The sequence below is a fragment of the Haliotis asinina genome, chromosome 5, assembly GCF_037392515.1.
Source record: "Haliotis asinina isolate JCU_RB_2024 chromosome 5, JCU_Hal_asi_v2, whole genome shotgun sequence".
Lineage (NCBI taxonomy): Eukaryota > Metazoa > Mollusca > Gastropoda > Lepetellida > Haliotidae > Haliotis > Haliotis asinina.
In genome coordinates, this window is record NC_090284.1 from 65,622,467 (window position 1) to 65,646,739 (window position 24,273).

The following is a 24,273-nucleotide window of genomic DNA, read 5'->3' on the forward strand; positions in this document are numbered from 1 at the left end:
TCTGGGAATACTATACATATGGGTAGTTGCCGTGTGGAGTTTATGGAGTTTACAGCTCAGACTGCTCGATGTGTTTACATTCTGCATAACTGTTTCTCTCTCGCACTAAAACTTTTGTGAGTTTGCTCTATTATATTTCGTGACCCATTGCTTTAGATTTTGTCTCACATGTATTCTTTTTGAAATCGGCATTGTGAAATTGACTTGTGACTTTATATACCTTGCTCTCGTTGCATAACAATACGAAATTTGAATGTTTTAGACTTGTCTTTGTTCTGTTTTGCTGGTTCACGGGGGATTTCTTACATCGTTTGTCACGGCAAATTCTTAACCGCAACAAAATCATGTGGAAAGTTTTAAGAAAGTGGAACCATATCATGTTCAATATTGTACTCACCTTACAACTAGCTGTCATCATGCAGAGAAATGAAAGGATGACGGTAACTGTGGTGTGTACATTGCATATCATGAGGAAAATTTTAGGAAAGTGGAACCATATCATATTAAATATTGTACTCACCTTACAACTAGTTGCCACAATACGTAGCAATAAAAATATGACGGTAACTGTGGTATGTAAACTGCATATCATGAGAAAAATTTTCAAAAAGTGGAACGATGTCATGTTCAATATTGTCCTCACCTTATAACTAGTTACCACCACACAAGTCAGGCCGCGTGCACACCTTTTGCACATTCTAAAACCAAACAATGTTTCCATCTTACTTCTGTGATTAAATGACTAGAACATATTGTTTCAGTATTAATCATGTAGGTTTATGATTCGTGTAGTGAGACACTCTGATGAAACGGTGTATGACAAACATTTACCTCAAACATACTTACTATCAAATCTAGTATATCGATTTCCTTTTCGTTAGTTGTCTGTACGAAGCTTTCACACTGAAACAGAACACAGAATGCTTTAAATGCGATCAGTTCACGAAAGCTCTTCTCTATAACATATATCCATGTACATGTACTATTTTCCTTCCTATCTTCCTCACTATATCTTAGGAAAGCAAACATAGCAATCTTTGAGATTTCTTATTAATATTTATTAGCACTTAGTTCTTTTCTCTCATAAACAGACCGATGCACAGCCATTGAAGATGCGAGGTGGTTAGGAATGATGACTTGGTAAATGTGTGACACCGAATCCGATGTCAACTGTTTTATTGTCTAGTCAAATTCGGTAATTTACATTCATGCAGCTGCGATTACGCGGAGGGTTTTTAAATATTAGATTAAAAGTGCTAGACCAAACGAAACTACAACAACAATGTATGGACGACTCCAGACGTACCTTCTCCTGGCGATCTTTACTTAGCTTTCCACAGTATTCGGTTTCTATCAGTTCACCTACAGAAGCCTGTGAATATAAAGAAACTTACTGAAACGAAATAGTCACGATTTTACAAATATTATACTTCAACACCTTGTTCAATTCACTCACAATCCTACATGCTTTTTGTTTGTGTTGCAGGTACTGATGCAGGTAGGTCACGAGCCTATGGGTGTGCAAATCTTTTCAATATTTGTCACTCACAACACTGGCCATTTCCTTTTCTTTGACGTCATTGAGGAAGTTCTTACAGTCCTTGCAGCGACGTTTCCCCTCAACCTGCAGAAACATGAAATGGCACACTAAATCATTCATCCAAGTACTATTCTCGTAGCCCCGTACTGGTGTCAGCGGAGCCCACAACAGTGAAATTGTCACATTGCCATTCCATGCTGACCTTGAAGATGTGAGACGGCGAACCTAACCATCAGATCCTGATAATTATACGCCTTTTATGACAAGCATGGGTTACTTAAGGCCGGATCTTCACACTCTATCACTACAGTTTTCACTCCAGCGATAATAAACAATCTAAATCGTTGATAATTCCAAATATTACGTGGAATACGTGCTCCATACAACACGTAACTAATTCTAGTAATATTTCTTATCTTCGTGTTTAGGAAAAAAGTTTGGTTATGACAAGAGTTATTTGTCCGACCTCTTCCACCTTGCTGGCTTCAAGTGTAGAACAGCGTTCACTCATGCTTTCCTCCTCTTCATCCTGACACGCGCTGTACAAAAAAAAAAAGAAAAAGAAAAACCCGCAGATTATTAGAATGAAAGAGTTTTCATTTATAGTATTCCCAGAAATTATTTAGAATCATGTTGCTTCATGTAACTCATTACGTTTATTAACTTCTGGCGTTTTACTTACATAAACATGTTAAAACATCATCCTTTTACAGTCTCAGTCTTGTTTTAGTACTTTGTTAGACCTCCTCGCTCAGCAACGCATGCCTGAATACGCCTAGGCACACTACCCATCAAAGTTTGTAGGTAATCGTGTGACAGGGTATCCCAATACTGGACCACCTCGGCCTTCATATCTTCAATATTTCTCAGTCCCTTTTGGTTTATTCTGTCCTTCATGACTCCCCACACATTCTCAATTGGGTTTAGGTCTGGGCTGTAACTGGGCCAGTCTAAAACTTGAACATTTTCGCCCGACAACCACTGTTTTGTGTAGCGCGCAGTGTGTTTTGGGTCATTATCATGCTGAAAATCCAATCATCTTCAAACAATGTTTGTGCTGTCGGAAGAAGGTGACCATTTAGAATGTCAACGTATCTTTCTTTTGTCAAGTTTCCCGTGAAAACACACAATGGCGTCACTCCGCGAGCCGATATGCCACCCCACATGTGAAACTTCGGGCTATGTTTTGGTCGCTGGTAGATAGGTTTGACAGTATCTTTGGTCCAAATTTTCACACAATTAGGGAAAAGAAAAACAGAACTTTCATCCGAAAAGAAAACATTATCCCAATCTTGATTTTCATGAGCCCGACACCAGTTTCAACGTTTTTCCTTTTGTGCATCTTTCATCAACGGCGAGGGAATTCCACGTTTTTTCACCCAATTAAGTCTCTGTAATTCCTGCCTAACTGTTTCATTGCATACCTGAGGACTTCCTCTGCTAATCATTTCATTTCTGATGTCCTCAACACTTTTCAATTTGCCCCTACTCACAATCTGCCCAGGTCTTCGGCGATCCACAAGAATGAATTTTCTAGGCCGACCTGCCCCTGCTTTGCGCTCTATCCCGGTTCCTGTTTGAATATTCTTCAAAGTTCTGTATACTGTAGACAGAGGAATACCATGTCTACAAGCTAACACTGTAGCATCAGCCTCACCCCTTTCAAAATCATCTAGAATGAGCTTTCTTTTCTCTCTTGCTGCAAATTCTGCCATGTCAACACAGGAAGCCGTCTGCTCAGACAAGGGAGATAACTCTTGACGTAATGAGCTGCCTTCTAAGTCTTCAAGAGCTGTCTCCCTTATTTACTATGCTTAGTGCATAGTGAAAGCCCCTTTTCCAATCTTAGCATCATTAGAAAAAAAACAAAGATTTTCTCAATAATTTCTGGGAACACTGTACGCCGATGTGAGCAATATCCCATCAATACCATGGATATTTTAATCTCAAACCTTTGTTTTGTATGGATGGAGGCATGTGGAATAAAAGAGAAAGTGGAAAATTCAGATTCTGAATTAGAAATATAGAATGACGTTTATAACAAATGTCTGTATTATATAAAAATACGAACTATTGCAGTATTTCTCTAAACATAAAAGCATGTGCACTTTTGAGGAAACTGCGATTTTTACGATTCACCAAGAGATGTTGTGAATAGGGGAGATAAAAAGGATTCGTATTCATGATTAACGGACCTTCAGAGGTCTAGCTATCACCACACAAATGACCCTTTCCACATCCATAAGAAATCTCTTAACTGGACAGCTGCGAGTATATCATGGCCATTTAGTTGCTCCAGCAGAATTGCAGCTGCAGGATGCCATATGTTATGGTGCAAATGGGAAAGTTAAATGCCATGGCACAACACTCACCACTGCTTGCTACAGCAGCAACTACAAATGCGAGGGAGGTCTTCATTTTGCAAGGAACTTTGACAGCAAAACTGTTGAAGTATGTTTAAATGTAAAGCTTTATATATGTTTCCATCCTTCACGTTTACAGTTTATAACAAATTATGGCTGGTGAAAACGACAATCAAAACACACAGCATGAGTGTCTAAATTAATATCAAACTGATTCATTTGTCTCACTGTATGTCCTCAACAAATATTCTCTGTTTGAATCCTACCCCTGTTGACCCACTAACCGTTGCGATGTTGATAACATAGCTTGTACTAATTAGAACTTTTAGCCACCTACTGTTGAACATGGTGATACGCAATGTAATGAATTCCTAAATTGACAATTACTCAATAGTTTGAATAAATCGACAGTTTCATTAGATATGTCAGTAAATTGTCATTTCCGTCACAGCAAGATGAAGAGAGAGAAAGCTTACCATATAAACAGTCGCTGATGTATCATGCTTCAGTATTTTCTTACAGATGTAAACCACTGTATACAATCCTGTCAGATGGCTTGTGCAAATGAAACAACCAAGTAACGGTTATCGAATGGTGATTTGAAGGTGGTCTGTCATTCATTCTTTCGGTCATCTCTTTTGCAGCGTGAGCATTTCCATAAATTTTGATAAAATCGATTTTTAACAGAATACATCAATAAATAGTATGTGTTGATCTCAGTGTCTTGAAGATTGTATCCCCTATTGCTCTAATACAAGAAACGATATCATCGTGTGACCAATGTTTTCGAACATTTTCACTTTAATCACCTTCGGCATTTTCTTGCATATGCACCTAACAACGAACATGCAGCCCATACACCAACATGAAAGTAATGATTTGATAAAGTATCCTCATTTTAGCAAAGTGAAAGTCCAAATTTAACCTCACGTAGGAAATTATGTTTTAGACTCATGCACAACCCGATTTGATCTAATGACTCGGGCTTTGAGAAAGGCGACATATGCAAGGTCAAATCCAATTTGTTGCTTGAAACATCACCAACGGTGGTGCAGGAGAATACAATGTTACTAAATAGGTATAAATATATACATGTCAGGTTGGAAGATAGAAGCAAAAACAAGCCAAAAGTTAATGTATCTTTGAAGGCTTAAATACTATATTAATGCACATAGCAAACTTTTTAAGACTGGGCGTGTGTTTAGAGGAGAACAGTTTGATGACTTTTCACAAGGTTACTGAATCCAGGTAAGAAGGTAAATATACAGCCTATACAGTAATACAGCATCGCAACAGATAATTGAGTTGATAAATCGCAACAGATTAATTGAGTTACATAAATTATACAGACGATATTTTCAAGAGACATTTGCCCAACTGCCACCATTTATAGCGACCTACAACTTTAGTTTTGGATAAATTGAGATATAACTTACATTCATTACAGTAACACCAAAATGAATTGCGAGATTTTTTGAAGATCCTGAGGATCGTCACTGAACAGGGCAGGGCGTACGGTAATATCACAAGCTGAAGCCACAGGGTTGCATAGAAATGTAAAGAAAACTGTAGTTTTCACTATTTTCACTAAGTGTGATTCAAGATCATTTACTGAGAAGGCAAACACCATTGGGGAGAGATTTTCTCTTTGTCTTACACCAGGGGTACTTTTAATTCTTGTTGTTGAGAAGTATCGTTGATTTAATATCCTTGTACATATTTTCAATAAGTGAAAGAAACCTGTCTGAAATTGTCTTGAGATGGTATTATGGTATTTTCACGTTTAGAATACTGAACAGCGTACCAAAACAACTGAGAATATTAATGTGGCTTTAGGATCTAAGTTATCATGCTTTTTCTTGTATAAAGGTTTAATCATTCCTATTAGCCAATCCTCTGGTATATATCAAGATGACAGTATCAAGTTAGAGAGCTAAACCAACACGGGAAGTAACCTTCGAGGGAATGTGTAAAGAACTCGTTTTCTATCAAATCTACTTTTTAGCTCTTTAACTGATGAGATGATTTCATCACAAGTGATACCTGAATGAAGAATATCTGATTTAACAAGGTTAACAAACTCTTGTGATGAATTGGGATAATTCCGGTCATTAATCCTTAAAAGTATTGATGCATTGATGCATTGATGCATTGATGCATTGATGTCGTGAATGATGATCTTGTATATTGTCAACTCTACACTTATACTTCTATATCACTATTGGCTTGAATGTCTCGAGATATCGAAATGTGTTCCGGATCTTTGTTTACTTTACATGTCTCCTTTGGGGTATCATAAATTACTTCAGTAAATACTGGATTGTGATATTTTAATCAAAGTCATTCAGAGGTATATAATCACGTTATATACCTCTTATTTTCCAACACATTACTTACTTGTTTAAAATCTGAATAACGCGGTTATGGTAGAGTAGAGATAAACGCATTGTGTTGGAAAATCAGACGTATATAACAAAAATTATAACAGCTCTACGCGTTCGGTTTTAAATCAAATTTAGAGCTATTATAATTTCGTTATATACCTCCTAAACATTCAACAAAATACCATATATTTCAATGCTGATAACTTGACAATTTAGAATGATTTCATTTTCTTAATCTGTGAAAATAATGAAAAGGATGAAATATGTAAGATCAACATGCTTATTAACATTTAAATGAATTATTGATATATGTGTATGTGTAAACTACATGAAATAATGGTAGCAACTGTACGAGTGAATATTCCTGTCTCAGTAGCGAAACATACTAGTATAAGATCAGGAGATACAGATAGAAGTTTCGTGTGCCCAGGGGTGTCATTTACGTTGAAGTGAAATATAATCTGATATTTGTATCTTCTGGCACAACTACAGTTCCGTAAGTCTGGAAGTCCGTGGGGATGATGACGCTGGGGATGAAATTATCTCTTTAGTAGTGGGATTGAACGAAAGGATGAAATGGCATTTACAGCATTTGATATTGGAATGGAAGACGTGTATATCATTAAAAACTGTCGTCAAAGGACTGTAAAGCAACTAGAATGCCACAATTACAATTAAAACTAGTTGAAACTAACAGCACCATTAGGACTCCAATGTTACTAATATCAACATTTAGGTTATGCATCGCTGTCCTGTCGAAACTTAGTGTTGTGTCACCGTTGTGGTGACAACCATGAGAATACCATTGACTGACAGAAGGATTAATGTGCAAACTTTAATGGTTCACATTCTGAATCATACAAGTTCAGCACTTTCTATCATAAGTAGTCGCAAATCCTGAAAATAAAACTGAAAAATCATCAAGTACATACAGTAATCAGCCTTCAAATAAGTTAACTGTCAGATATTCCGCTGCAGTCACTCATTCTACAGTAATGTCCTCTGCTGCATGCCAGACTGACTTGATTTTGACCAATAAACAATAATTCAATCAATTAACAAATAAATATAATGCATGCAAATTCGTATTTACAGATGTGTCAAACGATGGTGGAGTAGTTGCTTGTGCCACTGTGATTGAATACAGACCAATATCTTCTAGATTACTAAGCACCCACTTTAAATTTAAAATATTGAATGATATAATGATTTTGCTATTGGCCAATACAACATTGTCTTTTGTTGGTTACCCAGCCACGTACACATTTTTGTGACCACATTGGCTGATTTTGCTGCTAACGATAGCGCTCAGTAAGTCTGTGACACCACTTCGGATCCTTTATATTTACTGTAAAGCCGTCAGTATTTCATATATAAGCTCTGATTAGATCGTACATCCGTCATCTGATGTAGAAAACGTGGGGCATCAAAGTTTTGTCTAACATGAAATAAAACCCTGTCTTGGTTACACGTGTTTGAATCATCAGTAAATATTTGAAGAGGCCATGATACAACGAGTGAGTGAGTGAGTTAATATTTAACGTCACATCGGCAATATTTCAGCCATATCGAGACGGGAACAAAACACTCAAAAGGAATATATGTGTGTTATAAAACCTGTCGACAAAGGACAGTAAAACAACTACCGTATCACAATTTGAATTAAAACTAGCATGGAAAGTTAAAAATAATATCAATGTTTAGACAATACAATATAAAAACAGGCTATAGATCGCCAACAACAGAAGGTAGATCACCATACTTGGGACCATGGGGACTTACGGTACCTTTGCTACCTGCATGGACCCTAGCTGGATTTACACCATCCCTTCAGCTGCTGGCGAGTGTACAATATGCTAGCCAAAATTAAAACAACAGGAATACTTCGATTAAAAGCCTGGTAGACTTAAATTTACTATGAATGTTTTTGGACTTACGTACCCTCTCAGGAGGACAATAATTTTACAATACTTCTACCCCCTTTGAGGGTACAGCCACAAACAATTTTAGTTACGAATCCAAGCTACCAATTATTAAAATACATCTTTTTACAGAAACATATTGCTCACAATTCAATCAAAAAATCAATTTCTTTTTAAAAAACAATAATTAAATGAAAACTAACGCTGGTAAAAAGATCCTTCATTGTTTTAACTGTAAAATACATATCCCTTGTGATGGAGAATTCAACACGGTCAAGCAGAATATGCTTGACCGTGACTCTCTCATCACAAGGGATACAAAATGGAGGATCCTCACCTTTTAACAGGTATGAATGAGTATACCTAGTGTGCCCAATACGACATCGTCGTAAAATAACCTCTTCAAATCTGGACTGACAACCCAAGTGGGTATAACCAATGTAAGGTTTTATCTCATGTAATGGATTTATACCCACTTGGGTGTCCCACTTCTTCTGCATCAGATCACGGATATAAGATCTAATGTTAGCTTTATAATCAGTGTATGGAATAAGAAGTGGTGTCATAGATTTGTTGAGTGCTGCCTTGGCAGCAAGATCGGCCATTGCGTTACCAGAAATGCCCAACCAACAAAAGACGATGTCGTATTGGCCAGTGGCACGATTATTATACAATTCAATAATTTCAATTAAAAGTGGATGTTTACAAGAAATATTTTTAATAGCCTGAAGGCAAAAAAGAGAGTCTGAATAGATTATATACTGTTTACGTTTAGGATGTCTTTGGATATATTTAAGAGTTGTTAATATGGCGTTAGCTCCTGCTGTAAAAATAGAACTATTATCTGGTAATCTAGAAGATATTGTTCTGGATCCAATGACAGTGGCACAAGCCACAGCGCCACCGTCCTTGGATCCATCTGTAAATAAGAGTTTGTAATTGCTATATTGATGTTTTGATTGATGATATTCTTGTTTATATTGTAAGTTATTTGTTTCTGATTTTAGTTAATGTTAGGTCAACTTGTGGCCTAACCAATTGCCAAGGAGGAGAAGAAAGAAGTAGGGAAGGCGATATACTTTCCAGCTCAATGCCGGCAGAAGAAATAAATGGTTTAATTCTGTGCCCAAGAGGTGGAACAAGAGAAGACTTTTTATTATACAAATCCTCATAAAGCGGATTGAACACACAGTTATAGGCAGGGTTAGATTCGTTAGAGTACAATTTAGTAATGTATTGTTAAGACAATTTTATACGACGTTGAGTAAGAGATGGTTCATCGGCCTCAACGTAGAGACTATCAATAGGTGAAGTTCTGAAAGACCCAAGACAAAGTCTTAGACCTTGATGGTGGACAGAATCAAGAAGTTTAAGGTTGCTTTTGCAGGCTCCACCATATACGATGGAGCCATAATCGAGTTTCGAACGGACCAGTGATCGATATAGGTGTAAGAGGGTTGCTTGATCCCTTCCCCACTTTGAGTTGGAAACAACTTTCAACAAGTCAAGAGTCTTCACGCATTTAGTTTTAAGGGACTTAATATGAGGCAGAAATGTTAAATGGGAGTCAAAGATTAGGGAGTCAAAGTACCAAACAAGTCGATTATTTATCATGCGTTCCATGGTCTTGCAAATACAGCTAGTTAATGAAATCGGACGATAATTGGATGGATCCGTATGATTACGTCCACGTTTAGGTATTGGTACTACTATGGCGTCACTCCATGAAGAAGGAAATTTACCTGAAATCCAAACATCATCAAAAATTTATAATAGCGTCTCTAAACAGGATTCTGGTAAGTGCTTCAGGACTTGATAATGTATGCTATCAGCTCCTGTAGTAGTGTCATGAGCTTGATCAAGAGCAGTATGGAGTTCATGAATAGAAAATGTTTCACTATAATCTTCCCCATTATCTGAATTGAAATTAATAATTTTCTTTTCTTGTTGTTTTTGATACTGCTGGAATTTAGGTACATAATTAGAAGAGGAAGAGTGTTTAGCAAGGGTTTCACCCAGTTTATTCGCAATATCTGATTTATCAGTAAGCAACTGATCTCCATGTTTAAGATGATGGACAGTAGATTTAGTACCCTTACCTTTAATTTTCTGGATCATGTTCCATACCTTGGACATGGGTGTCCGAGAATTTATTTTGGATACATAATTTTGCCAAGATTGGCGTTTGTTCTGTTTAAAAGTACGCCGCGCTTTAGCATTTAAAATTTAAAATTTATTTAAACTGTGCACCATGGGATGGCGACGCAAATAATGTTCTGCCTTTTTCCTTGCCTTCCTAACTTGTTTGCACTCATCGTTGAACCATGGTTTTCTTATGTGTGGAACTACAGAGGAATTGGGTATACACTCATCAGCTATGGAGTTCAGGTGATCAGAAAAGCATTTAATAGCATCAGGAACGCCAATAAAACGTTCGGGTTTAAGTTTTTCAGCACACAGTGTTTCAAATAAAGCCCAGTTAGCCTTTTTAAAATTCCGCTTTGATGATGGAGGAACATCAGATGGAGTTACAGATTTTAATATAGTAGGAAAATGGTCACTTCCACACAGGTCATCGTGGACTGACCATTCGAATTCATTTAGTAGTTCTGAATTTGTGAGTGACAAATCAAGAGCAGAATAGGTCCCTGTACCAGGGTGTAAATATGTGTTGGAACCATCATTATAAATACATAAATCATTGTCAGAACAAAAGTCCTCCAACAACTTACCTTTAGTGTTTATATTTACACTACCCCAGAGTGGGTTGTGTCCATTTAAATCTCCCATTAAAATACAGGGCTTCGGGAGTTGGTCATATAGAGCTTGAAGATCAGTTTTGGCAAATGTTGAAGACGGCGAAATATAGAGAGAGCATAGCGTAAACGCTACATGTAAAGTAATTCTCACTGCAACAGCCTGCATATTAGTAATAAGTGGAACAGGACTTTGAACAACGTTTTGTTTGACTAGAATGGATGATCCGCCAGTGGCCCTATCACCCGTAGGTGAATAAAAATGATATGCATTAAAATGACGAAGGTCAAATGTATCTGTTTGTTTTAAATATGTCTCTTGGAGACATAACGCTGAAGGTGTAAAGTCTTGGAGTATTAGCTGTAATTCATGCAAATTAGTCCTCAATCCTCTGCAGTTCCACTGTACAATATTATTGGAATAAACTATCTTTTGGGGGGATTTATTGGAGATCTGCCCCTTGCCTTTCTAGAGGTCGACAAGTTATGTGCCCTGTGGGGGATATTTTCGGACACATCCATGTCCTCCAACGATCCAAATTTGTTAAACAGCTGGATTTTGTTTGTTGAACCTTTCGAGGCTCTGCCACTTTGACATTTTTGTGACGAAGATACATTTCTTGATTTCACCGGGTGTTTTGCAATGTCTTTCACATTTGTTTGAGAATCAGATTTAGATTGTGAGTGGGATTTAGATGCCTTAGATATAGATGCATCCTGAATACGGGATGAGTCTGGAAGTACTTCCGCAGTCTGAGTGGATATTTCAGGTGACAGAATCTGAGGTGAATCAGTATTTATCCATGTCCAGTTGGTTTGACAGCTCATAGACATTTTGGTTATTTTGGCTGTATCAGACGTTGATCGAGATACGGAAGCATAAGTTTCAGAGTTTTGCACTTGTTTTTTGGCTTCAGCAAAACTAATGTCTTGTGTACATTTTATTTTGTTGATTTCCATTTGCTGTTTCCAAATGGGACACTCTTTTGAGAAGGATGAGTGATTTCCTTCACAATTAGTACATTTTTTTAAAGTGTTGTTGCAGTCTTCCGTCGTGTCAGTTTTTTAGCTACAGTGAGCACATGTAACAGATGATTTACATGTATTGACACCATGGCCGTATCTTTGGCATTTAAAGCATCTTAAAGGATTAGGAATGTAAGTATCCACATTGATGTTACAGTAGCCATCGGGTTCGCCATCAGGTTCGTGGCTTGCTGCCGCTTACTACATTCAACAAGTAAAGCACCTGAACGCAAGCGTCTGATGTTTTTGACTTCACCCGCAATTCCTTGTATTCTCTTGGATACCGCAAAGAATTCAATTTCAATGGTGTCTTATCCAGCGTCTCAATTACGATAAAGCGTGGTCAGTAGTCAAATGCTTTAGTAGATCTGTGTTCAGTATCATCAGGACCAATGTCAAGTGGACGTTTTGTCTTTTTGGTAGGGGTTTGGTATTCCATGGTTAGTATTTATTGGTTCATCATACGAGCTCCCCACCCACCACGGAGTATCACAAGGACAATGCTAAAAACAAGCGGATCTCCAGCTTGCAGCACCAAGGATACCCGGATGATATACTCCAGCAGAAAAATTAAAGTTTAATCATTCCACCAGATTGGCTCATGAGCCACCGCCTTCTGGGCATAGGACTCTAGGCAAAAACATGAAAGTGTATATTTGAAATTATGAGGGTCCAAAAATTTGCCAAGACTTACAAGGATAAAATTTTCAAATTTTTACATTGCAAAATGTAACACTCAGGGCTTGGCGTGACCAGCCGATTGATTGAACCGGGCCCATTCAACCACCCGTCTAGGTGAAGTAAGGGTCGAAGGGATGTGTTGAGCAAAGGGAACGCGGTCACAGGTCCCCAGTGCTCTCAACCCCCAAACTCCCGTCCTCCACCGACACAGGGCCGCAACCTACGGCAAACGGGTCGGTGGACCAAATATCCCCCCGGGTCCACAACCTGGGTGTTGGCGAACTCTTGGCGTTGCCCAGCACCCAACCACGAGGGGGTGGCTCGCCACGGGTGCCTGATACAACGATGTCACATTGACCATGGAAGATATCCTCGTGTATACCTGTTGAAAGGTGAGCTCCGTTTTGCATCCCTTGTGATGAGAGAATCATGGCCAATACATGTCGTGCTTGATTAATATTTATTTTTGGCATCAAAAGGGGTAACAGTTTCAAAGTAACAAGGACGAAGGAACTTTTCACTACTGTGAATTTTCATTTAGTCATTGTAGAGAGATGTATGTCAATGGTTGGTAGTTTAGATTGGTAACTTAGATTGTCAGTGGGTGTATCATTAAAGGGAGTTAAAGAATCGTAAAAGTATTGTTCGCCTAGGAGGGCACGTAAGTGCCAAAACATGTACAGTAAATTTAAACTTACCACCTGTTTAATAGTAAAATATGTGTTCTATTAATGAATAGCTAAATATGTCCCCACGGTCCTTATTATGGTGATCTACCTTCAATTGTTGTCAGTCTATTGCCCATTTTTATATTGCACCGTTAAGGCTAGATATTATTAGAAGTTATCATGTGTTCGCGAGTTTCATGTGGAGATTTATCATGTGTCCGAATTAGATATCAAACGAGAACGAAGTTACATTGAACAATTCTATTTAGTATATTTACCATTATTGTTAGCTGAAAAAGGTACATTCTATTCATAGAATGCATTTTCTAAAGAATTCCTATACCGCTGTGTTTAAAACCTGCAATTATGTTTCTGCATTTACATTATGAGTGTAACACGTTTTTCTCGTTGCCATGGGGACGGACGGCACAGGCGAGTAACGGGATCGGGTGGTGAGTCAAGTTCGCTGACGTGGCTGACACATGTCATCGGTTCTCATTTGTACTGATTGATGCTCATGCTGTTGATCACTGGATTGTCTGCTTACGACTCGATAATTTAGAAACCACCGCCATATGGTTGGAATATTGCTAAGTGCGGAGTAAAACTCACTCACTCGCTCACTCTGAACAGACTGAACAAACATTTGCGTAGCATGGACTATACAGTATATCATGTATACGGTATTATATGTCACATGCGGTATACTTTGTGTCGCATGCAATGTGGGTTGTAGCAGAACATATTACCTCCCCATTTACCCTCGGGCAGACACCCCATGGTGGGAGGCAAATATGCTCTCGTCAGCAGTTTAGCCTGGTGAAAAGTGGCGTAACATGTGGATTGTGGGCGATGTACGAAATGGTAATACCATATAATCATTTTATGTGAGTGAGTGAATTAATATATAACGTCACATAGGCAATGTTTGAGCCTTATAGTGACCATAAAAAGTTATGTACTAGGAATAAATATAATCATAGTAATTTACAAAACCTGTCAGCAGGGGCCATCATATTAAGGATATGGGCAATACAGATAATGTCTTTGGTACAGACATGAAAGGAAGTAGGAAAATAGTCGTTGAGCTCAGAGGTCCCTATTAAAAAAGACTTGTTGTGGAGACGCAGAAAGACTTTTGTTGTCCAAAGTATCTCAAGTCACCAACTTCTACAAAACATAGAGGCAGATCAAAACTATTACAAAATCTACGGCAGGTACTTGTCCCAGACACCGAAACACCAAAAAGGTTTACTCAAATGTCCAGATCTTGACACTTGACACGTATCATAGTTTGAACATATCATCATTACATCTCATATCCAAACGTTTGTTGTTCAGGGAGTATATATGAATTGTATATTCAACGGTAGACTGAATTGTTGTCCTTACACCCCGAATTTGAACAGCTTACAATTCTAAGATTCTTACTTTTAAAGCAATAGCGATAAGGTGTCAACGATAAGTGCAAGCAGCAGAATGTTAACTGGATATTGCTTCACGAAAATCCTATTTTTGCTAAATTGTGTAGAAATTTCGAGTATCCATGAACTATGACATTTGGTATGTTTGTGAATATCCATGTTGTATGGAATGGCTGCTGGGTGTTTGCATAGGTTTGCTATGACAGAAGTGTTTTAGAAATCAAACACATACTATTAAAGTATTACCTAAACTGTTCGACATAACAACATAACTCTGGGTAAATGCCAAGCTTTATTGACAAATGATTACATGTGACGTTGTCTGATGATGAAGTATCGACAGGCAGCACATTCAGCATCTGCATCAGCAAAAATACAAGATGAAGATTACCACGTCATCTGTACAACATATGCTGATCTACCCTCAGCTGTTGACAATGTATCGCCTGATTTTACCTTGTATAATCTTCTGTAGTAGAATTGTTTTAAATCTAAATAATCGTTGTAAATTCCGATCCTGTGATACTATAGTTATTTTACTGTCCTTCGCTGACAGGTATCTTTAGTTTACAATTAACTACTGTGTGTAAAATGTATTGTTCTCGTCTCGACATGGTTGAAATAGTGTCAATGTGACGATAATTTTTTACTCACTCACTCACCATTTACAACATAACTAGAGTTAAGCGTTCATTTAGCATGCAGATAAAAGCCTCATCGTGATTGGTGGATGGATGCATTAAACTAAATTCCATATTGTACTCACCTTACAACTAGTTTCCACCACACATGTCAAGGCGCGTGCACGTCTTTTCCACATTCTGTTACCAAACAATATTTCTAACTTTAATAAATACTGATATGAATAGACGATTCTTTCAACACTAAACATCTAGCATGATTATCTGAGCAGTCCGTTTAGACGTATCACGTTCAGTAATATACTCACCTTACAAATAGTTTTCACCACACATGTCGAGGAGCTTGCAGGTGTTTTCCACTTTCTATAAGCAAACGAAGTCGGCAATTTAATACATTATCAGTTTGATAGAATAGGCTTTGTGTTGATCAGTTCGAATAGATACATTGATAAAAACTATGTTTACATCACTCATTTACCCCTAATTTACTTACTACCAAATCTAGTAGCTCGATTTCCTTTTCCGTTGCTCTCTCTATGAAGGCTTCACACTGAAACAAAACACAAATCTACCATCAGTAGAAAACAGTGTGTATGTTAGTACCTGTCTTCTGTCTTAAGTTTACACATAAAGTATCATGAAACTAAAGACAAGAAAGAAATATTATAGATATGAACATAAATTCACAGGTGTATGCAACCAAATCGGTATGTAACACTCCCCACTCCCAACCCCTACGAAAAAAGGAGAACCCGAAAACAACCCAACAACCCTTCCCTCCCCCCCCCCCCCCCCCCCACACACACAACACACACACATCTCCCTAAAAAACCCAGGACTGAACTGGTGTCTTTGAAAGTGCAACAACAATATACAGACGGTTCTGAATACCTTCTCCTGGCGGTCATCGTTGAGTTTTCCACAGAATTCGGTTTCTATCAGTTCACCTACAGAAGCCTGTGAATGTACAGCCACTTGTTGTAAAGAAATAGTCACGATATTACAATTACTTTACTTTAACAATTGTTCAGTTTACTCACAATTCTACATGCTTCTTGTGTTTCGTGAAATGATGTAATTAGGTTACTAATAGGTGTATAAGTCTTTTCAATATTTGTCACTCACAACACTGGCCATTTCCTTTTCTTTGACGTCATTGAGAAAGTTCTTACAGTCCTTGCAACGGCGTTTCCCCTCAACCTGCATAAACATGAAATGACACATTGAATCATTAAATCCAGTAATGCTGCAAAAAAAGGTCAAAAGGGACAGAAAACAGTTGTGATCATTCTCCGAAACAAGTTCTATGTTACACTTAGAAATGGATCACTTTGATCACAAGGGATATGTATTTGAAATCACGAACTATGAAGGATCTTTTTAATAAAGTCAGTTATCATTTATTTCGTTTTAAAAAGAATTAGATTTGTAGTATTCTTGTACTTTAATTGTGACTAACATTTTCTACGCTCGCCAGCAGCGGAAGGGATGGTGTAGATCCAATCAGGGTGCATGTAGGTAGGAAAGGTACTGTAAGTTCTCATGGTCCCTAGTCTGGGTGATCTACTTTCTGGTTTTGTATTGTATTGCCCAAATAGTGATATTAGTTTTACCTTTCCATGCTGGTTTTAAATCTAATGGTCATATTTTAGTTGTTTGACTGTCCTTCGTCGACAGGTTCTTGTGATATACATAATTATATTCCTTTTCAGAGTTAAATGTACTCGTCATGATATGATTGAAATATCGCCGATGTGACGTTAGATATTAACTCACTCACTCTCTCTTGGCACTTTGATATACATTTTTTTATATCAGGTGACAATTATCAGCAGCTCACAAGGCTTTCTCATTGACTCCACCAAATGTTCTATACATGTTCGACTGTAGTTTTTCCATTTACTGATTTCAGTTATAATTTATTGAAATATCGCTGGGTAATTATTAACATATGTGCGTAGTTTGGTGAACCTAGCATATAAACTCCGTACAAAGTTTCGGAACGGACGGACGGACGGACGGACGGACGGACGGACGGAATGAACGCTATATACCCCCACTACTTCGTGGAAAAAGTTAATGCAAAAGTGAAAATCAGTGATGGCAACAAGTAGTTGCGATAGGCTTTAGGCATGCCCTGCATCACTGGTATCATCCATCCATTAAGCAGTTATTACTAATCTGCAATTGAATGGCAACATGTAAACAGTCAACACGTTCAAAGACCATAACTTCCAGTGTCATGTTTTGAATTACGTGATAAATAATAAGTAAATTTCTAAAGCGCTAATCCCACACGGGGGCCCTGCTCACAGAGCAAACATAACGTTCAGAGTGCCCTGTTGTGTACAAGAGCAGAGATAATACAAGAAATATATTCGTTTTTTACAACAGTCTGGGAGAGGGTCGTGGCAGTTAAATTTATTTTAATGTCTCGGCTCAAACATTTCCTTTCTTGTTGACTAACTGAGCTACATACGTTATTTATCTCGTCGCAACAAAAAAACGTTGCATCAAAATGTGTGCAATGAATCAAGATCTCCCTGTTTAACTTCATTAAACAGAACGAGACCTGTCTACCAGAGGTGCCTACCCTAAAAGTGCCCCATCAGTAATAAGTGATGGGAAATACAAGTTTTGTCAGTAATGTTCATGTGCATAGCAAGAAATATACGATGTTCCCCGACCTACTTTAACCACCAATCAGAAAAGTCCGGGTGTCACGAGGTACTTCATTCACATATCGGAATTACACGAACATGATTACGTCATGATGCACTCCTGAAATAATTGTTGCGCCTGATGACAGGAAGTGCAGTAACTGACGAAATCTTCGTGGATCGTTGCAAATTGTTTTAGATTAAAGGTTTGATTTGTAATCAATTTTAAAAAGTAATTTTGAATTTTTGACACTCGGAAAATCGTAGTGTTGCTATATACTACAGTAATGCCGTAATTAGAAGGTAAAATTGTAATAATTACGGAGAAATCGTAAGGGTATACACCTCTGTTGTATACATTGTTAATTTTATTTGATTGTTTGCGAGTCTTATCAGTTATGTTCACAAAACTATAGCAGGTAGGAGTCAGTGAACAAGTAGTTTGTATAAGCCATACCTTATTAGTAGGTTTGTTCATGTTGGCTGTCACAAGCGACTGGCAGAACTTCATGCCTTCACAAATGGCCGAGGGACTCTGTAAAGGTCAACACAGTGGGGTGTCATGTTGTATAACGCAGTCAATATACTTACTCACCACCTCTAGCCCAGAGCATACAACAGTGGCGATCCTTTTATGCTGTCTAGCATGCAGACGGATACATAAGCACGTTAGCTGTGACAATATAAATACTAGTAAAGAAAAGAAAGTAGAAATGATATATATCATTCTCATAAAGTAAACATGAGCTAAAATTGCCAATATTGGGGTGTCCACCTCTTTCTCCAGGTGTCTGACCTGACTGATGAGTGCATAACCGTTTCGGATTAATCACTTTTTGTAAGCACAACTGAAGTAAATTTGAGTTAACGACACCTTGAGTTGCATGCAAATTCCATTGTTTTGAGCAGGAGTATTGAACAGGTGAATGGTAACTGTTACCTGACTGTTAGCTTTGTCTTTCTTCTCAGCGGATATTCTCTTGACCCTTTCTTTACACTGCAAATATCCATTTTATCCGTATTAGCTTCGAGAATACTACAACAATAGTTGTTCATCCATAAAATGTGTCCTTATCTAATACTAAATACTTATACTAACAGTGCCAGAGGGAAGAAAACATCATGCAGTGGATATAGAATGTCATTTCTCAGATTTCATTTCACGTGGCGCATCTTGGTTTCGAGAAACTAACGAGCTTTCATATCATAATGAATAGTTGTCCAGTTAATGTTCCATACAATAGTAGTTCATTGATGCCGCATGTATCATCTTGTATTTTCTGGAAATCCATTTGGTTATGAGAACAAATTTTGTCTGACCTCCTCCACCTTGCTTGGTTCGAGAGTAGAACACCGTTCGTTCATTTTTTCCTCGTCTTCATTCTGAAAGACATATGTGCGTGTAGTATAAACAGAGAGAACTAGACGATGAAGTGCGCCAAGTGTATCAGCCAAAATAGTAATTCTTTGTGTACATGTATGAAGATATGCTTAATGTTGGTGAAAGATAAAAATTCACGTTTAGAATTAAAAAGAACGAATGGTGTATTTCCTCCATACTTGTATATACATATTTCATTTCAATATCAAACATTATCTCGTCACGATACTGCTCAAATATTGCCGACGTGACGGTAAATATTAACTCACTCACTCACCCCTGCTTGTATCATATCAAAATAAGACTATGAACCATCACGATGATATCCTAAACATGAACGCATTTGGAGACAAATGTGATACTTACGAATCACTATGGGATAGTAATTAGTATTGTGTACTTACAATCCTCTCGAGTGCCATCTCCTTACGATCAGTGAAGAATGCAATGCAGTCAACACACGTGTCCCTTCCATCCTTTATCGACAAGGCCAAAGCTGAAAATGCATAGTGTCAATGCGTCAACATTACTGAAAAAGTGATTAATGGGAAAAAAGGAAACAAAAAAAATCGTATTTATTATCTTATGAATCCACAAACTGACACGAGAGAGTCAGGTGTAATGTTTTTTGGTGAGAACCAATAGGAAAGGGCATGGTCATAACAACACTCACTATGGCTTACTACAACGGTGGCTATAAATCCGAGACAGGTCTTCATTTTGCTTGAAGCTGCGACAGTAAACTGTTCAAATCCGTTTGAACGTAAAGCTTTATATATGGTCCAGCCTTTACCTTCACAGTTCATAACAAATGCAATCACAACACTGAAATGGGGGTTCTGATTGCTGTCAAACCGATTAATTTTGCTCACTGTCCTAAATAAATATTCTCTGTTTGAAACCGTCACCTGCTGAGACAATCAGGGTTGCAGTGTTGAAAAGAAAACCTGTGTTGATCAAGTGTAGCCACCTATTGTGGAACATAGTGATATACTCTGAAATGAATTCCTAACATGAAAAATACCCAACATTGCAATGAGTCAGCAATAGTTAAAGTTTACGTTTCAACCGCGTGATTAATTAAATTTGTTTATTAACTGCCATTCCCTTTGTAGAAAGGTAAAAGAACTGAATATGCATGCTTGCACCATGACCTCTTACGTATGTATTCCTCTTGAATATTCTCAAAGAGATGTAAACGGATGGGCAAATTATCGTGCACAGATATGATGGTGGTTGCTGAACACGAAACAACTAAGAGATGGTTAATGGGTGGTGATTTGATGGTAATCGGATGGTGATCTTTTATACTGTGTTTCTATGTTTAGCTCGGTAATGTTTTCATAACATAACGGTTGATCCCAGTGACTTCACAAATGTGTCACTTATTAATGTAACGCAAAATGGAGTCGATGATCATACTGTGGTCGTGGATTGGAACATGTTCATTTCAATCACCTTTGCCTTCGTCGTGTCTATACACTCCAGAATAATATACCAATGGAATAGACATCGTGTTATCAACTTTCATCATATAAACAAACTGAAAAGCATTCACTGATTCAGCCTCAGCGAAAATATCATTTTCTAGATTATTGCTTGGACCGATTTGATCTGTTTACACATGTTATTTGAAATTAGAGATGCCGATACATTGATACAATTCCAAACCAGTTACGTTATTTGACAGAAAATATTCCAAGTCATTTAGATATAGGGCAAACAGAAACGGAGAAAAAGTTTCGTCTGCTAACTCCCGTCTTACAAGGGAAGTATTGGATCACACTACCATTATGAAAAACACATGATTTTGTATGCTGATACATATTTGTTACAACACATTTTCCGGCAATACCATTATCAACCATTTCAGCCAAAGGCCACAGCGACACACACTATCAAAGGCTTCACTAAAACCAACAATTACATCATACAATTTCTTATTTTGACTAAGGTATGTGTCAGTCAATGCCTTTAAGATATAAATGTTATAAATGGTGCAGTAGTTTTCTCCTGAAGCTCGCTTGAGCCGTGCTTATGACACCAATGCTGTCAGGGTAGGCTTGGAGCCGTTGACTTAATAGTTTTATAGTTTTTAGTAAATAGTTTTCCCATGCACCTTAAGACTGACACCCCTCTGTAATGGTTGTATCCTTGCATGGAGTTGAACTACTGTAAAATTATTGCACTGCTATGGGGTTACTTATGTCCCAGATCTTTCAAAGCAAATTGATTATTACCAACTTAAACGTAATGTTTGTGTTATTTTAAATTATGCCTAATGTTTCCTTTTATCGCGAGGGGGTGAAGGAATGGTGTAAATCCAACTCGGGACCATGAAAAGGGCTGCACATTCCAGTGTACTGCAAGTACTACAAGTTCCTGTGGTCCATAGTATGGTGATCTACCTTATGTTGGTCTTCTAGAGCCTATTTTTATGCCGTAATGTCACGAATAGAATATAATTCAAAGTTACATGCTAGTTTTGAATGACTTACTGTGATATACTAGTTGTCGCATTGTCTCATTAGATATATAAGTTGTATGCTTAAACCCCGGCCAGTACGGTCTGATATGTACTTAATATCGTATTACCCTCGAGAGCAACATACAAATTGTATATACAGTATGGTTCAAAATTATTGAGAATAGCTAAAGCATTTCATATTATTAAACGAGAACAAATCAGATAAAATTGAATGTATTGTGAAAGTGAACTGACCTTTTCATGTTGTGTAGGTAACAATTTAATATTTTATCAAGTCTCCTTGAGCTTCACGGCACAGTCTAAGACGGGCAGGCATACTTCCTATCAGAGAGGTTAGTGTCTCGTGAGTTATGCTGTCCCAGTATCGAACCACTTCTCTCTTCATGTCTTCAATTTTTGTCAACCCCTTTTGATTCACACATTCCTTCATCATCCCCCAAATGTTCTCAATGGGATTTAAGTCAGGACTATATGCAGGAAATGGTAATGCAGTCACATTTTTCTCCTGAAACCACTGCTTGGCATGTTTTGCGGTGTGTTTAGGATCATTATCTTGCTGCAAAATCCAGTCATTTCCATGAAACACGTGTGCACTTGGAAGGAGAAAATTATCTAATATGTTAGTGTAGCGTTGACTTGTCAGATTTCCCTCAAACACACACAGCGGGGTCGTTCCTAATAAGGATATCCCTCCCCATACATGAAACTTTGGGCTGTATTTAGGTCGTTGATACAACGGTACTGACGCAGACTTTGTCCATATTTTCACATTATTGGGATATACCCATATTGAGCTTTCATCAGTAAAAAACACATTTTCCCAGTCAAAGTTTTCATGTGCCAAACACGACTCAACACGCCTGTCTTTATGTTCTTGTTTCATGAGAGGAGAAGGAATTCCAGTCTTTTTCTCCCATCCAAGATCAATCAAAATTTCTTCTAACTGTAGATTTTGATACAACTGTTGATCCCCTTTCTATCATTTCATACTTGATGTTGGAGATGCTTGCCCTTTGCTTTTTAGACGCTAAAATTCCCAGCCGGACGCGATCTGAGAAGTCCAATTTTCTGGGTCTCCCTGCTCCTTTCTGGTGCCCAAAATCCTTTCCCTCTTTAAAATTCTTCCTAATCCTATACACAGTAGAAAGAGGAGTTCCTGTTCTCTCTGCCAATGTATTTACATCATCAATTCCTTGATTACACAACTCAAAAATCAACCTTCTTTTATCTTCAACAGACATTGTTGACAGTGCTGATGGAAAATGACGTCTGCTACAAATTCAGGGGAGGTAACTCTAATTGTACTACACTCAGTAGGCCAAGAAGAGTTACCTCCCTTATACCATTACTTAGTTTTAAGTATCAGTGAATCAGTTGAGGTGTTAGGATAGCTCAAAGTAAGAAGAAAAATTCTCAATAATTATGAACCAGACTATACCTCGTAACCATCATGACAGGCAGAGCCATAAAACATTCATGTTTAATATTGTTACAGTTCCCACACAGACAGTACACGAGATAAAGAGTGTGTTTCAGTTAGTTCATCATTATTAGTTTGTATTGTTTTCTTTTCTCTGTATTGCCTTGGAGTATTGCTGTTGTACCATGTAAGTATCATGACAAGCACAGTCATCTTCAAATAGACATAAAAATATGTTTTCTACATACGAGCAGTCCAGAAGCAGAGAGTACACGAGATAAAGAGAATGTATTTGACATTATTTTCCAAAACACTCGCAACTGAGATCACGATTCCGATGTATTCATCAATAGTTCAAGCAATTATGCTGAAACGATCGACGAATAATAACGATGCATGTGTGTCCTTCTCGATCAAGAGAAGGTGATAAACACATCCATGTAGGCGTTCAGTTACAATGAAAACGTCTTCCCGGCAACGTCAGCTCATATGATTCCCATGCTAATGGATTGATACTGACACGAATGGACTTATATCAAATCGTGAGGCAGTCGATTGCAGAGGGAGTCACGTCGGGCAACTCATGTTGCTCCTTGTTGTGACCGATTTTCTGTCATTCAGTCCTTTTATATATCTAACGCCGTTTCGCCTTTTGCTGAAACAAGATGTTTGTGGGAATAACCACAGGATCCATGCTCAGTTTATGCTTTTGCGCATGACTTATGCTGTTTGGAAATATTTGGAATAAATATTTCTATGTCTGACTGCATTCCGTGACGTTATGGCATGATAGACAGCCCCATTCCAAAAACGTGACATTGTATCATGCAGGTGGTCTTTTGCAATTTTACGAGGGAAAAACAACGTATTTAGTTCGGTTCCATCCCAAAGAAAATGTGTGACAAACGTGTGCTCCAGG

At 37.8% G+C, this 24,273-nt stretch overlaps 1 protein-coding gene across 1 annotated transcript in view; it reads right to left on the reverse strand.

Moving 5' to 3' along the window:
- The window catches only part of LOC137283975 (uncharacterized protein PF3D7_1120000-like), a 36,169-nt gene extending 15,210 nt beyond the window's left edge, over positions 1-20,959 (reverse strand). The window contains exons 1-13 of the mRNA XM_067815642.1: positions 20,905-20,959; positions 19,851-19,942; positions 19,386-19,448; positions 19,006-19,062; positions 18,523-18,600; positions 16,531-16,605; positions 16,297-16,362; positions 15,899-15,955; positions 15,719-15,768; positions 2,007-2,079; positions 1,550-1,624; positions 1,307-1,372; positions 847-903 (exon numbers count right to left, since the gene is read on the reverse strand). Of these exons, the coding sequence (XP_067671743.1) occupies positions 847-903; positions 1,307-1,372; positions 1,550-1,624; positions 2,007-2,079; positions 15,719-15,768; positions 15,899-15,955; positions 16,297-16,362; positions 16,531-16,605; positions 18,523-18,600; positions 19,006-19,062; positions 19,386-19,448; positions 19,851-19,942; positions 20,905-20,959 (864 nt within the window). The remainder of the gene's footprint in view (positions 1-846; positions 904-1,306; positions 1,373-1,549; positions 1,625-2,006; positions 2,080-15,718; positions 15,769-15,898; positions 15,956-16,296; positions 16,363-16,530; positions 16,606-18,522; positions 18,601-19,005; positions 19,063-19,385; positions 19,449-19,850; positions 19,943-20,904) is intronic.
- Positions 20,960-24,273: the final 3,314 nt, after the last annotated feature.